The 15,876-nt window shown below is 41.5% G+C and overlaps 1 protein-coding gene across 5 annotated transcripts in view; it reads left to right on the forward strand.

The window, feature by feature from the left end:
- DACH1 (dachshund family transcription factor 1) overlaps positions 1-15,876 on the forward strand; it is a 382,097-nt gene that overhangs the window by 195,145 nt on the left and 171,076 nt on the right. For 4 of the 5 annotated variants that reach the window (XM_088459396.1, XM_088459403.1, XM_088459406.1 and 1 more), the window contains exon 3: positions 4,461-4,622. The exons of the other annotated variant lie outside the window; for it this stretch is intronic. In XM_088459396.1, the coding sequence (XP_088315522.1) occupies positions 4,461-4,622 (162 nt within the window). The remainder of the gene's footprint in view (positions 1-4,460; positions 4,623-15,876) is intronic. 5 annotated transcript variants of the gene reach the window in all.

Below are 15,876 nucleotides of genomic sequence, written 5' to 3' on the forward strand. Positions count from 1 at the left end.
ACACTGCATGTACTGTAGGCTATGCAGTAAGTGTTGCATAGAACTACAGATAACAGCCAACTAAGGGCCACATGGACCTCTGTGTAGTGAGAAGTGTAGAACAACTGTGTAGCACAACAAGCACCAGCCAGTAAAGGACCAGGTGGACCAGTCTGTAATGTGTGCTGAAAATAATGTAACTGGATTCTGAAAACTGTCTATGTCAAGTTGTCAACTGACATGTTCAAATTATGTGCTGGAGAGAGAGCTTAGACAGTTTTGCTAACGATGGACCTTATTCCGATTTGGGAATAGAGTAAGACAGAGCAAGTAACTCATACTTGCCAACTCTCCCTCATAGTCAGTGAGACTCCCTGAAATAGTATCAATCTCACTGTCTCCCACTGCAGCCCAGCACACAGCAGCGTGCGTTGGGCTTCCGTGAGGTAAGAGGGAGGGGGTGGCTTTATCGTTGTTGTTTGGATTTGAGTTGTTTTGGTTTTTTTTATTGAATGAATACATAGAAAAGTACAATATGATGTTTTTAAGTAAATAATTGTACTAAATAGAATATCACGTCATACTTACAGAAAACTCTGCAGGACTACAGTGGTGGTTGAGATTGCCAGTACCTTCACTCAGTTATTGTAAGCTAGGATACAGTAGGCTATTCTGCATATAAAACTTTCTAGTGTGCTCTATAAGTGATCTGTTAATACCGTTACTTGGCTTTGTAGATTAGTTTATTACTTAATAAACTGCCCACAAGTTTAACAAACAATTATTTCCATTGCTATGCAGTGTTGGACTTAATTTCTGGGATACCGGGATGTTACCAGTGGGCCTCCCTTTTCTGTTGCTCTTCTTTAAACCTACTAAAACACATTGTACATGGATATAATGGAGTTGGAGGGAGGTTAGTAGAGGACAGACTGGGATAATGGGAATATCATGAATTGATGATTGGCCATCATCGATGTTCCTAATCCGGTGGAAGCGCTTTTACCATTGAATGAAAGTTTGCGACTTTTGCCTGCTATTGGATGCTGCTTTCTGGTGACCATCCCATTGCTGACTGCTTGTGTTCAGCTGCTGATACCCAGAAATGGTGTCTGCAGCCCATGCGCGAAGCTCCTACTACTTCTGCACATGAATACAGTATAACCATCGGTGGTTATACCATTGATTACTTTTGATGTGCTCACAACTAGCCATTGCATCACATGATTTGATTTTGGGAGCTCAGCAACTATTGCTGGGCTTCAGTCAGATGTCTATCCATATGACAGACAAGTTAAGGCTAACTGGACCAATTTTATGAACTGGTTATACCTCCTTAATGTGGTCATGTCCACTCTGATGGGCCCTACCTACTCCAGCCTATCACTATTAATATGGGGTAGATCTGTCAGTTATTCAAATTGTCGATGATCGTCGCCTTTGACTTTCTAATAAAACATCAGCCTACTGGAGTGACATAGTTTAATCATGTTGTGGCAGGGGGAAATGCAGCATAAAAATTTGGTATACTATAACACTGTTTAATAACTTAGTACATTATGTTTAAAATTACTGATAATTTCTATTTGACCATAGGAAATTAATGGCTAGTAAAATAAAATAATATAAAAAGAAGCACCAGGAATAGATAGAAAAATCAATCAAGAGCTGTTGTGTCCCAATAGTATAGAAATTAAAATGTTGTTGCTAGAACATGTTTCTAGTTTATATCTAAAGTAAACAACAGCCATTTTTTTTTCTTTTCTTTTTTTTTCCTACGGGTGTGGCCATCATCACTAAGGGAGAGAGCATTTGTGACTGAAACTAACAAGACTGTTCCAATACTGCCATGATTTATTGTGTATATCAATATGGCTCTGTTAACATGTAGAATACAAACAAGGTTTTAAACAATGTGCCACAACATTTCAGCTGGAGAATCAGTTAATGCCATCTGCCTATCAGATGGTTGGTAACCAAGACTGCGTATTAATGCCACATGTTTGACTTTCCTCCCATGTAGTAGTTAGTTACACTGAGATTTCTAATCACGTCTGCAATTATATTAATAAAGCTGCTTGTTTCATTGCTTGGCCTGGTAAAGAACAAATATTAGTCTGGAACACCGTACACTGACATTAATGCTAGAAATGTATGACAGTAATCTGCCCAGTGTTTTCTTGCTTAGGTGAATGGTGAAAAGGGCCTTTATCAGAAGTGTACGTAAATGCCATTGCAGCTGCGATTCCATATGCAGCAGATGTACGAAAATATCCAAATGTCGCAGCCACAGGAACTTGTACTGAGATGCCCACTAGCAGGGCCGCCAAGAGCCAAGGCGGGCCCCGGTAATAGGGGGCATGGTCTAATCTCGGGAGGCGTGGCTACGCCCCCCTGCCGGAAAAAATAAAATAATGCGCGCCGGGGAGGGGGGCGCTCTGAGCCCCCTCAGCCCGTCGCAAAGCCAGGGGGGGTGCGATCAGTGTGATCGCTCCCCTGCACAGGCATAGGAGACTGCTGTGGCTCAGCAGCCACAGGCAGTCTCCAACTGCAGCACAGTCCCCCGGCGGGCCCCTCAGGAAGCCCGGGCCCGGGTAATCTGTACCCGCTCCCCCCCCTCTCGGCGCCCCTGCCCACTAGTGTCATTTCAAATACACCATTTGTGTACAAATACGCACCATCAATCTTCTGAGAAACCCTATGGACGCTCACATTGTCTTTTGCAAGTAAGTCGCTGGAGCCTTTACCACTGGATACGAATACATATTCGCAGGCTGAGACATGACCCCCAAAATGGTCTCGACAAGCCTGCGTAACCTCCCACAAATGCTCCCTGACTAACAATCACACTCAGTGGTGTATCTAGGGTGGTTGAGTGGGGCACGTCCAGCCGCAGTGAGTGTATTACCCGTCAGCGGTGTGTTTTTTTTAGCAGTCAATATGAGTCAGACAGACTCTTATTAGCTGCTGCACCCAGGGCCGTTGCTGGGCTGGAGGTCACTCATGAGTTCCACCTTCCGGCACCCGCAGTGGGTGAAGGGAGAGACGTCATGACGTCTCTCCCATAGTGCCGAGCGGGAGAGGAGGAGCGGGCGCAGGAGTGGAGATTCGGGTAAGTTTAATTTTGTGTTGTGTGTGTCTGTGTGTTTTATGTGTAAGGGGCATTACTAATGGGGGCACTGTATATAAGAGGTACTACTGGGGGGCACTTTATGTAAGGGAGAGTGTATATAAGGGGCACTACTGGGGGCACTGTATATAAGGGGCACTATTACTGGGGGCATTCTATATAAGGGGCACTACTGCGGGGACTGTATATAAGGGGCACTATTACTGGAGCATTGTATATAAGCGGCACTACTGGTGGCACTGTATATAAGGGGCACTATTACTGGATACAATGTATAACAGTCACTACTGGGGGCACTGTATTAGAGGCACTACTGGGGGCTCTGTATAAGGGGCACTACTGGGGGCACTGTACAGTATGTAAGGGGCACTACTACTAGGCACATTGCATAAGGGGCACTACTACTGGGGGCACTGCATAAAGTGCACTGTTACAAGGGGCACTACATACGGAGCACTGCTACTGGGGGCATTGCATAAGGGGCACTGCTACTGGGGGCATTGCATAATGGCCACTACTACAGTGGGCATTGCATAAGGGACACTACTACTAGGGGCATTGCATAAGGGGCACTACTACTGGGGGCATTAAGAAAAAGGAATGTTCTCAGAGTGATAAAAAACAGTGGCGTGTCATGTTGATACGCCCCCATTTTGCAGTGGCCACTCCCCATTTGTCACCTGGCTTTTTTGGAGCACTCGCCTCCCGCCTGCACGCACAGTTGGGGGGGGTCTCCATTTTTCATCTTGCACTGGGCACCAAATACCCTAGTTACACCACAGATCACACTGCATCCAAGTCCTCTCTATGAGGACTGTCGCATGCGCACTGCGACTCATATGGATGTGCAGTATAAAATAAATTGCTCAGATCTGCAAACATCACCTTTGCGTGTGCCTCTGAATCAGGCCCAGTGTGTGTAATGTTTCCCAACTCAACTGCTTCCGGGTTCTCCTACATATACAGTAGCTTGAGAAAAGAATGGTATAACAATGTGAGTTTTACTAAACATAATAACATAATAATTGTGGAGATACTATAATTTGCTTAAAACAAAATAATAATGTCTTCCAGTCAAAATGACAATTATTATGAGACTGCAGCTTATGATTTCCTACAGTCCACAATGAGAGAGTGAAATGTAATGTGCAACTCATTGTATATAAGACATTTTCTGTTCACAGCAACACTGCATAGCTTCGGAACTGAATTGGATCAGATTTAAGAATAGAATGAAGAATAAGTGAATACTGTAGTATTAATAATATTATTTTTACTATTTGTAATAATAATATTAATAATGTAATAACTAAATGATCTTTTCTGACCATTTTGTTTTAATCTCGTGCAGGTTTAACAGCAGCGGCTGCAGCTGCTGCTGCTGCTACCAATGCGGCGATAGCTGAAGCAATGAAGGTTAAAAAAATCAAATTAGAAGCTATGAGCAACTACCATGGCAGCAATACTCAGCACGGGGCAGACTCTGACAATGGGGATCTCAATTCCAGTGTTGGTAAGCACCAATTCAATTGTTCATACTATAGCCTGACAAGAAAGAATGATACATTACAAAAATATTTAGACATTTGAATGGCAAAGTTTCTTTACAATGTAATATGTTGAAAGCCCAGACTAAAAGATAGTCATATGAAAAATATTGTTTTGTCTAAAGACACCCCACCTGACATGCCGTAACTAGGGGTGTGCGAGCGGTTCCATTGTGCAGGGCTCTGTGGGCGGTACCGTCGCTGCCCCACAGTCCCTGCATCTGGCTAGCCTGCAGCCAGAATCATTAGGGTGGTGCAGCCTGGAGCGTCCTCTGGATGCTCCAGACATGGACATTCGTGAATAGTAAAACATGTTGATAATGAGGCCCTATGTCTGGCACTGCATGTCCCCATCAGCAGCTGGCACGGGCCCCTCCAACAGGCCCGGGCCTGGGTAATTAGTACTCGCCCCCCTTTACTCCCCTGTAGCTGCCCCTGAACCCAACAACTAATTATATTGTAGATGTTATTTTTTCTAGTACAATTTTGAAAATGAAAGTGCATGTATATTTGGTTGCATATTTTTTTTATGTTTTTAAATTAAGTTTTAATAAGTTATTTCCAACCTAAGCTGAATATCAAAAAACTACATGAGTCCCTTTGGTTCACATAGTGTGCTGTGAGAGTATACAGTAGGTTACTTTAAGAGCATACTTGCCTACTTTTGAAAACTAGTTTCAGCAAAATTATAGTTGAAGTGTCATGCTCTGCCCAATGGTCATGTCAAGCTCCACACATGGGCATATCTATTCAGGGCTGCCAACAGTTCTGCCAGGCTCAGATACAGGGAGGGGGTGTGGCCAACCTGGTGAGGTGTGGGCAAACGCCCTCCTTACAAAAAATAAACTTAATAAGTTTGGGGCCGCACGTGCCGCACAGGGGGCGCCGGTGTCCAGGGTTGGCAATGCAATCCCTCCCCGCACATAACTCAGGGAGAGAGAGGACTGACTGCCTCTGCAGCAGCCTCTCTCCCTAGCCCAGATAATTTACATGACCATTGGCATTGCGCCCGAGTTAAAATCAGCCCCGTTTTTTGTGGCACTGGTTGGCTCAACCAAAATGAGGCATCTGACAAACTATTTTTAAACCTCCACTGTTTGGGCTGTGTGGGAAAACTAACCTAAAAACTTTTCTATTTTTCCATCCATTAAATAAATCTATATTTTGATGCACGCAGTAGTAAACAATAACATTAAAGAAACAAAATATTAATCACAGGTTTTAGCATTACAATCCTTGGGAAAAATTAAAGTATATCAGAAAGGAATCTATTTCAGTGTAAAAAGCCTGTCATTGTCTCCCTAATGTACTTTCTCCAGGACCCCCCCAAGGATTGTAATGCTAAAACCTGTGATTAATATATTGATTCTTTAATGTGTTTGTTACTGAGTGTGCATCTGATTAAAATTTCAGGCCGGGGTTAAACAAATTAAAGGTTAAACACATATAATAAAATATAAGTTTTTCCTACTTGCATTTATCTATAGGCCATCTTGGGGGGAGCAGTGGACTTTGCTGACACTGCCCTGTCCCGTGGTGGCCAGCCTGTTAAGTATCCCAGCGTCATGCACTGTGACGTCCAGGTGAAATCCTTTCATCAGGGCCCCAACCTGTCACAGTTCGGATTCCCGACGGAGTAGTGGGGAATCCGGAATGTTTTTTTTGTTTTTTGTTTTTTTACTTTCCAGGGCAGTAGGAGACTCTACAGTGAACTTGGAGTCTCCCACAGGATTCAGGGAGGTAGGCAACTATTTTTAAGAGTAATGCTGTACAGCTGCTTTGTTAGTATGCATACATTAGCTACAGGACTTCACCCGTTACTTGCTCCTTTTTCCTGTACTCCATAGAAAATCTAAGCAATGAGACCAGACAGCAAACATAGATAGAGATAGGCCTAACGATTTGACTGAATTTGAAATAAATTGTACTCCGAGTTGATGAATTAGGTGTCTAGTTATCATTGGTTGCAGTGGGCATATTGCAGCCATACATAATTATGTACCACCACAATTTGCTATGCTAAGTAAAGTAAAGCTTTCAACTGCTTGGTAAATTGCCTAATGCTGCTGTCCCCATATAGGTCTCTATGGTAATATGGGCCTGATTCAGACTCGATCGCGAGCGCACAGCTCTCGCAAGCGGGTCAATGGTTCCCGACTGCGCATGCGCCACCTCCAGTGGGCACATGCGTAAGACCCGTACTGCGACGGCAGCTCCATCGCAACGGGTCTCGCTACAAGGCGGGGCGGCTGTCGATGTTGATTGACAACTCGCCCCTTTTTGTAGGCGGGGAGGGGGGGTGGCTGCACAAATGCAGGCGTTCCCTTTGGAGCGCCTGGCATTTGTGGGCTGCCCTACTGACATCACTCGTGATGTCAGTAGTGGACTTCCTGCTCTATTAGAGCCAAAAGCTCACTGGGGCTTGCGGTAGACAAGACCCTACCACAAGGGCCTCGTCGCAAGCCCCGATGGTCGCGATGGTCTTGACCATTGCGACCATCAACCTGGCCACAGGGTCTCCTTGCAAGCACGATAATCGCGACCATCGCCAGGCCGCCCGCAAAAGCTGTGGGTGGTCACCCACAGCTTAGCGAGCAGCCTGGAGGCCGAAAAAAAAACAAAAAAAACCCGCTCTGATTCAGAGCGAGCGCCTCTGAATCAGGCCCTATGTTATCTTGTTGAAGTGCTTAGCCAAACTCTGACATTTTCATCATAGATTTGGCTTATCAATTTCTACTCAAATGCATCTCTTAGGGCCAGATTTATCACAATACGCATTTTTAATACAGATGTGATGAATTCACAATGTGACGAATGTAATTTTCATGCTTATAGTGTAGTTGGTGCATACTTGGTGACTTTGCTTCCCCCTCATCTGAGAGGGGGCAGCCAGGTCAGCACAGAGGGGGCATGACGAGTGGAATTCGCGTCATTGTGGCCCCCCACCCCCGCTGTACAGTATCGAGAAAACGGGCATTGTATAGTGGTGGCAAGGCTATGATAACAGAGTACAGCAAGAATAGCGTCATCGCCCCCCCAGGCCCGCCTACTTGTGCTCTGAAAGAGGGCGGCTGCAGGAAAGGGGGTGTGAGTGGTAGAGTGGGAGTGTGGGCAGGCAGTGGGGTGTGTGGGAGACTTGCCCACTTTTCCGGAAGAGTAGGCAAGTATGAGCTTGTGTACATGTCCATATACAATTCCTCCTATTGTTACAATAGACCATTTTCCTCAGCAGGACCATGTGGCCCTTGTATTTAATACAACCAGATGATTTTTATCTTCTCATTGCTGCAATAAGTAGTGATAAGAAATTATAATTATCGGGCCTAGAACCCAATAATTAATAAATATTCCCCTTTGTATTGACTCACACATTCTAGGACAATTGTCACATAGTATATCAGGGGGCAGATAGATCCTGATGGTAATATTTGGTAGCACACAAGTCCTTTTCACTATAGTCTCGACTCTCAACCTTTGCACTACATGCTCCAGAAACCTTACACAGAGATAAAGGAATATGGGTTCATTTTTTGTTTTACTAATTTAACTCTAATACAAGAATGTGCTGCTGGAATCACTTATGCAACTCTTGATTTCTTTATAAGGGTCCTTTGAAATATACTTAAGAATCTTATTGAAATTAATTGAATAAAGCAAATGATGTGCCAATTATTAGACACCTCATTGGGTCTTAAAGAGAGCTTTATTTCATACAGAAATAGCAATATTCTTTATATGCAAATATTTAAATGCTTCTATAATGACTTAGTAATCCAGGGGACATAGTGAATTTAATAGAGCATATTATTACTCCAAATAAGTATTGCAAACAGTTGTGAACTTGTTACTGCTGAATAGCAAAGGTCAAAATGTAAAGGAAATCGCAGGCAGCCAAAGATGCAAATAGGTAATTATTTTATCTCCCACATTCTAATTTGAAATGATAACCTTGAGTTCGCTTCCTCTTACCAGAATTACCATTTTAAGGAAGAATAAAAAAAAAAAAAATTACGATTGTTAAAAAATAAAGAAAATAAAGCATTAATGGCCTAAGAAGAAAAAAAAAATATGTCTATTTACCTATCCAGAATCAATTGGATTCTTTTAGTTTAATATTTACTTGCTAAGATGAGATGTTAGTCTGCTTGGTGATAAACAGTCTGCTGCTAGCATCTGAAGGTGACCTGTCAGTTCATATGGACAAATCTCCTGCTTACTGAAATGTACAAAATAAATCATTAAAGCAGGCAGGTGCTCATTCCTAGATTTAAATCACCATAGATTTATGATTTGAATTAATGCTTCATTTGGTCATTGAAATAGATGCTGACAAAATGATATGCAGTAGCTGAATCTTCCATACTGTAGCCGTCCTAATATTGATTGCTGAGATGTCTGCAATCTCTTCTTTATATCAAGTAGTTTCTTGTGACAGATTGCCTGATATGGGCCATATTATTGATAAGACAATGCTGTTTGTGGCATGCACACAATTTTCCTGAACATTAATATAAATTGCTATATTTGTGTAGAAAAAGAGGAGGAGGAGGAGGAGAAGAGAGTAAAAGTTATATTTTAATGAAGATCTGTCTAGTATAAGCATAAATGTGCTTGAGGGTACAATTGTGCTGAACAAAACAAATTCTATGTAAGAATTAAGCTGATTGTGGAAATGTAAGGCTTAGCTGTGTATACACCTAAACGATGGTGCGAACCAGTGACGCGATGTAATGATACATCGCATCGCAGTACACACTACATGATCTGGTGTATGACCAGTGGTGGCTCCAGAGGTGGTACTGCAGCGCAGACCAAAAGTCAAATAGGGGAGTCATGCCAACTGCCCTTTCAAAAGCTGCCAAATATCTTTGGCTGGAACTTGCTGGCACTGGGTGTGGCTCTATTTGAATTTTGGACTGCGCTGCAGTAGCACCTCTGGGGCCGCCACTGCGTATGACGATGCAATTTATCTATACATACTGCATGTAACAATACCGTGTTGCCTGTGGAATCATCCCAGGACAGCAGATTGGACAATTCAATTAACTTCAGCAGTGAACGACGGATTGGGCATACACACTATACAATGTGTATGATATATTGTTTCAATCCACGTCAGAACAGTATATCGGATGATAGATCACATAGTGTGCTCCCAGCTTAAATACCACAAGGAGAAGTGTCATAAGGGACCTTCAATATTTAGCCAAGCAATTAGGTCAGTAACTGCCATAGGAGCAAGGTCTCTGATCCAGAACTTGTCCAGCTGCTTTATACCTTATATCATAATAATATACAGCTTGATTGTACTATATACTGTACTATTCAATCATTTAATGTGGTAATTTTTGTTTTGTTTTCATATAATGTCATGTTAATATTTACTACACTGTTCTACCATTTGCAGAAGTTGGAATAAGGCCTAATATCACCTTTTTCACTTGAGCCTTGAAAGTTATAGTTATGCCATAGTTGCTAACTCTCCCTGATTGTCAGGGAGACTCCATGAAATAGTAGCAATCTCCCTGGCTCCCTGAATTGTCCGCCAATCTCCCTGATTGCACCTTACTCATACTTACCTACTTTACAAAACTCCTTTCCAGGAGCAGCTGTGGCCTTTTCCCGTGGAGGAATGGGGCCTAATGACATATACAATTTGGCCTCTAAATGATGTGATTCACATCATTTTAGCCTCGCTCCCTCCCTACAGACCCACAAATTCCCCATAAAATCTTCCCATCCTACCCACTTCACTAGGGACGGGGCGGGATGCGGGAGATCTGCCTACTCTTCCAGGGGTGCGGGGGGATACCCGAAAAATCTGGATCTTCCGCAACTTCGGGGAGAGTAGGCAAGTATGACCTTACTCCATTATGTAGCTGTTATGTACTTGGGGGAAAAAAAAAAATTCATAGATATATACAGTCAAATGGGATCACCAGTACCATTTTCCTTCATTGGTTAAAAGGCACAATGATCCCTGTGGCTAATAAGGTTTCTCTTGGCCACTTACTGTATATGGAACCCCTTGTAAAACACAATTCATGAGCAAACCCTGAAAAGTAACTGTGTTTTCATCAACATGTACATCTTGCTAAATGCTCTGGGGATTGTTTAAATTTTAATGTAAATCAATGTTATGACACACTTGTCATGATGTAGCAGTACATGCCCACTCATAGGTGTTTCTTTCACAATCTCCATGAAATGCTTTTTCAAAAGAAGGCAAATATGTGTTATGCCAGTTAAAACCAACATGCCCACTTTGATTACCTTCTTATAAGAAGGTAGGAAAAGATTAGGTGGGTGGTAATTATGAAGTCCCAGCTACCTCGGTACACTGTGAGTAGCAGGGATATGATGTAGTCCAGTGCTTCTCAAATCCAGTCCTTGGACAACACTAACAGTGCAAGCTTTCCAGGTCTTCTCACAGATTCACAAGTGAAATAATTAGAATCTTTTAAAATGTTTTAGTCAGTAATGTATACACCTGGGCTCCAGCAAGGAGATGTGAAAAGCATGAACTGTTCCAAGGATTGAATTTTGGAAACACTGGTCTAGTCCAAAGCTCTCTGGGGAATTTCTTGCTTACTTGGTAGTGTGGGAGGCATTACCCTATTTTGGGATTCTACCAGACATTCTGATATAGTACGTAGTTATGAGTTACAAGAAAATTGATTGCCATAGTTAAATATAGTATTTAATTGTACGTATACTATAACTTTTTTAAATTCCATATATGTCTGCACAGCATCAAATAAAAGTGACAACTTTACTCAGTTTACTAGTTGACTTGAGTAAACCTGAAGAAAGTTATTTTTTTGCCATTGGATAACTAGAAACCAGATTAATGTTTTTTAGGTCTTTGAGAAAAAAAGAGTAATTAAGGGGGAATTTTACTAGGGCTATATGTACTATATCCTGTTATGATATCAGACCATAAATGGATTGCTATACTGGCAACACTATCACACATTCTATGCATACTTACCTACTTTAGCACTATCTCCTCGGGAATGTCAGAGGAGAGATGCAGCTGACTGGAGGTGGAGGCGAGACCTAGCTTTATTCATCAATAGGTCCCACCCCCTTGTGGGGAATGCCACAAATCGTGGGTCAATCAAGAGGGGGTGGGGCCATGACATGAATTTTATATAAACATGTCATGTTGGCCCACCCCCTCTGAGTTTACCTGAGTTTAGGAAGTGGGCAAGATGCCGGACAGCCACCTATTCTTCATGGTAGTGACCTCCCGCCATTTCGGGAGTCTCCTGCATCTTCCGGGAGAGCAGGCAAATTTGATTCTATGTTAATACATTATATATTGACATTATTATCATAGATCTGTAAAATGCTGCAGTACTTCGTAAGACCAGACAATGTAGAAAATCGGACACACATAAAACAGGGTTATACAAGGTAGACAAAATAAATGCAGACATGAAGGGTAGGAAATGACCTGCTATTGAGAGAGCTTACACTCTAATTAGAGGAGGGTATAACTCAGACAAGAGGACTGGGTGTGGCATTGAGTTGAACTTTTTAGGGTGCTTTAGTGTTTTGTCGGTGGATGTAAAGTAAACTCAGAGATCAGTTTTAAGAGTGTGTTTAAGATGTGAAGGCTGATGGAGAGTCTGGTCAGGTGTGGTAGGGAATTTCTTAAGTTGGTATCAGCATGGGAGAAGACTTACAGACAGAATTGAGAGGTTGTTACCAGGCAAGGCACAGGTCAGTGTAAGGCCTAAGCAGTTGAGAGGAGAAATCATTTTGTGATGAAGGCTTTTTAGGTAAAGGAAAGTTACTTGAGTTGGAATCTGGAAGACATTTTCTAAGCACAGATGTCTACCACTTCAGCACATTGCCATTCATAATGACTGCATATTGTATCAGGGAATGGTTAACTAAACAGTGCCGGCCAAGCTAAAGAGAAGTGTTATATTTCTGTTTTTATTTTACTAAAAAGCAAGGCATTGGCATGGCAGCTGTAATAGGTATGTTATCTCAATATGCAATTCTCAGTACAAGTTATTGGTATTGTGAGCATTGTGTCTGATGGACACAAACCCCATATTTTTACAGTTTGCCAATGTTTTCATTACTATGCATGCGTAGGAGTCACACAGTGAATGTGTCCTGATGGATTACCGTTGTAGCTCGCAGTGAGGATTGACAGGCAGGGGTTATTTTTGGATGGCAATGGAGGGCAACTCAAACACACGTGACTGTTTTCGGTGTGTCAACCTGTGACTACGATCTCATACACAGTTGCAAAGGCTCCAGCATCTCCTTACTGCCGGCCATTATGAGGAACCATTGGGTTTCTCCAAAGTTCAATAATGGACTGATCTGTGTCTGATGGTACTGTACGTCTTTGTACGCAGTCGCTTGGATTTGCGAAGACGCCGGTGGGTGTCTCAATACAAATTTAGACGGCTGCAGCATTTGCATGTTTTTGCACAATTATTAGTACAAATATGCAGTCACGATGGGATTTACGTTCATCTCTGAATCAGGCCCATTGTCAGGATCATAGCTGTAAGTAACAGCACAACAGTAACCTCCACTAAGTTGGATGTATGAACGTTTGTTTCATTTTGCAAATTTCCCTAAACTCCTCCCCTCTGCCACTTGTGATGGTGGTGGATGTAAAGACTGTGGAGGTTCCAGGCCCTCCTACCATATATACTTAAAATTCAGTGTCACACTGAGATTTTCCAGCTACTACAGTATACGATGGTACAGTATTTAATGCACAATAAAATTATTGAAACATTGTATTATATGTATTATTAATAATACTATTTTATAATCAGTGACATAACAGCACAAAGCCTTTGGATTACCTGCCTTATACAACACTGGAAATAATGGTGTGATCAGAAGCATGCCATGCGGGCAGCTTCTACAACACAACAATGCACTATTATGTAAAGACACTGCATACTCTTAAGGTCAGTTATAATCATAAACAGTGTCCTGACCTAATAAGTACACAAGGTAAATCATCTGAAAGTGTACAGTGTCTGATGCAAGATAAAAACATATGAAAGAAATACTCTACAAAGATAAAGGTTACATATGAACCCTGTAGCAGCGAAACAAGTAGACAATATAGAAATGAATCGACAATAGGACACAGGAATTTTATTATCTGTGTTTGTATTGAGCACAACATTATGTCATTTAAAGGGACAATGCTTCTTTTGAAATCAAGATTTCTTTTATTGTTAAGACATTGTTACAAATTATGTTTGTTCTGTTTCTTACTTTTTACAAGCAAAGATATAGTCACACACTAAATATTTTCTATAGACAGTCATTGCAACAGTGACACCTTGAGGATAGGTATTTATAAATTCATACTTATTGAATCATATAATATGTGTGTGGATACAGATGTCGCTTCTTTTCAGTGTTTGTTACAGAATGGAGGTTATCTAACCTCAAGGTGTCACTGTTGCAATGACTGCCCAAAGTAGGACACTCTCTCTCTCTAAATCTATATATATATATATATATATATATATATATTATCATACTTTTTGTAGTTTGCTCCTTAAGTAAAAAAAATCACATTTTAGTGATGCAAGTCTGTAATTAGTCAGGTGGAAATTGCAAGACCTTATACATTTTGTATTTTCATTTCAGAAGAGTATGACTGGAACAGAAACAAATGATAAGTTACAAATGCTTTTATTTTGCATACAAATATAGTATGCACAATTTAAGCAGATCTTCAAAAAATACGTTTTCCATACAGCAATATCTGATACAGAGCTCATAAACACACATCCACTATAGTAAATGGCTTGCTTAGTAGGAAATGAGTTCATACTTATTCAGATTATGATCTTAAAACAGATGTCCCATGAAAATCTCATTGTTAAACCTACATTCATAACAAAATGTTATTATTTCTTGAGGAAGTGAATCAATCATGAAGACATTGTAGCTGTGTGTCTTAAAACATAGGAAACACAGGCCATCATAATTTACTGGAAAAACAGGGCCATAAACAATCACATAATGAACTCAATAGAAGACTAATACACAATACTATAATATCAGTTTCACATTGTTGTTCTTTAAATATTTTCATCTAAATTGAATTTGTATTGGTAGAGTTTAATACATTTGCAGATTTGCTTCAGTGAGGGCTGTTCTCAATATGTCTCATGTGGCAACTGTTGTTTCACACTTACTTCTAGCATAGGTTCCTTATGTTACTTGTGTGGACATTCCAGAAATACATTTGCTTGTTTATGCTGGGTATATTACTTTCATTTCAGAGTAAAAAGATATAAAATTATAGATATAGTTCCAATTGCAGATTAGCTGTAAGCAGTGGAGGCTCTTACCTTTCAAACGGTAGGGGGCTACAGCCTAGGTTGGGTCAGGCAGAAAACTCCTTTTCATCCACAGTCCAAACAAAGACTCCGGACTCCGTTTTTGTTGCGCATGAGCTAAACAAAATTAACAGGGAGAAAAAAATACACATGCGTACAAAACCCAACTTCTAGTGACTGCATTGACTGTAGCCCCTGGAAGCCTGGTATCGCTGGCGTGATAATAGCAGAAGTGCTTCTCATTGGAAGTTCTTTCTGCTATTGGCAGTCTAAATTGGCAGTTCCAAGAGGAGAAAGCACCTCCCCTGGACTGACATTCCAGCATGCTACTAGGGACAATCCAGCATGCTACTAGGGACATTCCAGCATGCTACTAGTGATATTCCTGCATGCTACTAGGGACATTCCAGCATGCTACTAGGGACATTCCAGCATGCTACTAGTGATATTCCTGCATGCTACTAGGGACATTCCAGCATGCTACTAGTGATATTCCAGCATGCTACTAGGGACATTCCAGCATGCTACTAGTGATATTCCAGCATGCTACTAGGGACATTCCAGCATGCTTCTAGTGACATTCCAGCATGCTACTAGTGATATTCCAGCATGCTACTAGTGACATTCCAGCATGCTACTAGTGATATTCCAGCATGCTACTAGGGACATTCCAACATGCTACTAGTGACATTCCAGCATGCTACTAGTGATATTCCAGCATGCTACTAGGGACATTCCAGCATACTACTAGTGACATTCCAGCATGCTACCAGTGATATTCCAGCATGCTACTAGGGACATTCTAGCATGCTACTAGTGATATTCCAGCATGCTACTAGTGACATTCCAGCATGCTACTAGTGATATTCCAGCT

The sequence above is a fragment of the Taudactylus pleione genome, unplaced genomic scaffold (genome assembly GCF_031769625.1).
Source record: "Taudactylus pleione unplaced genomic scaffold, aTauple2 ptg000041l, whole genome shotgun sequence".
Taxonomy (NCBI): Eukaryota; Metazoa; Chordata; class Amphibia; order Anura; family Myobatrachidae; genus Taudactylus; species Taudactylus pleione.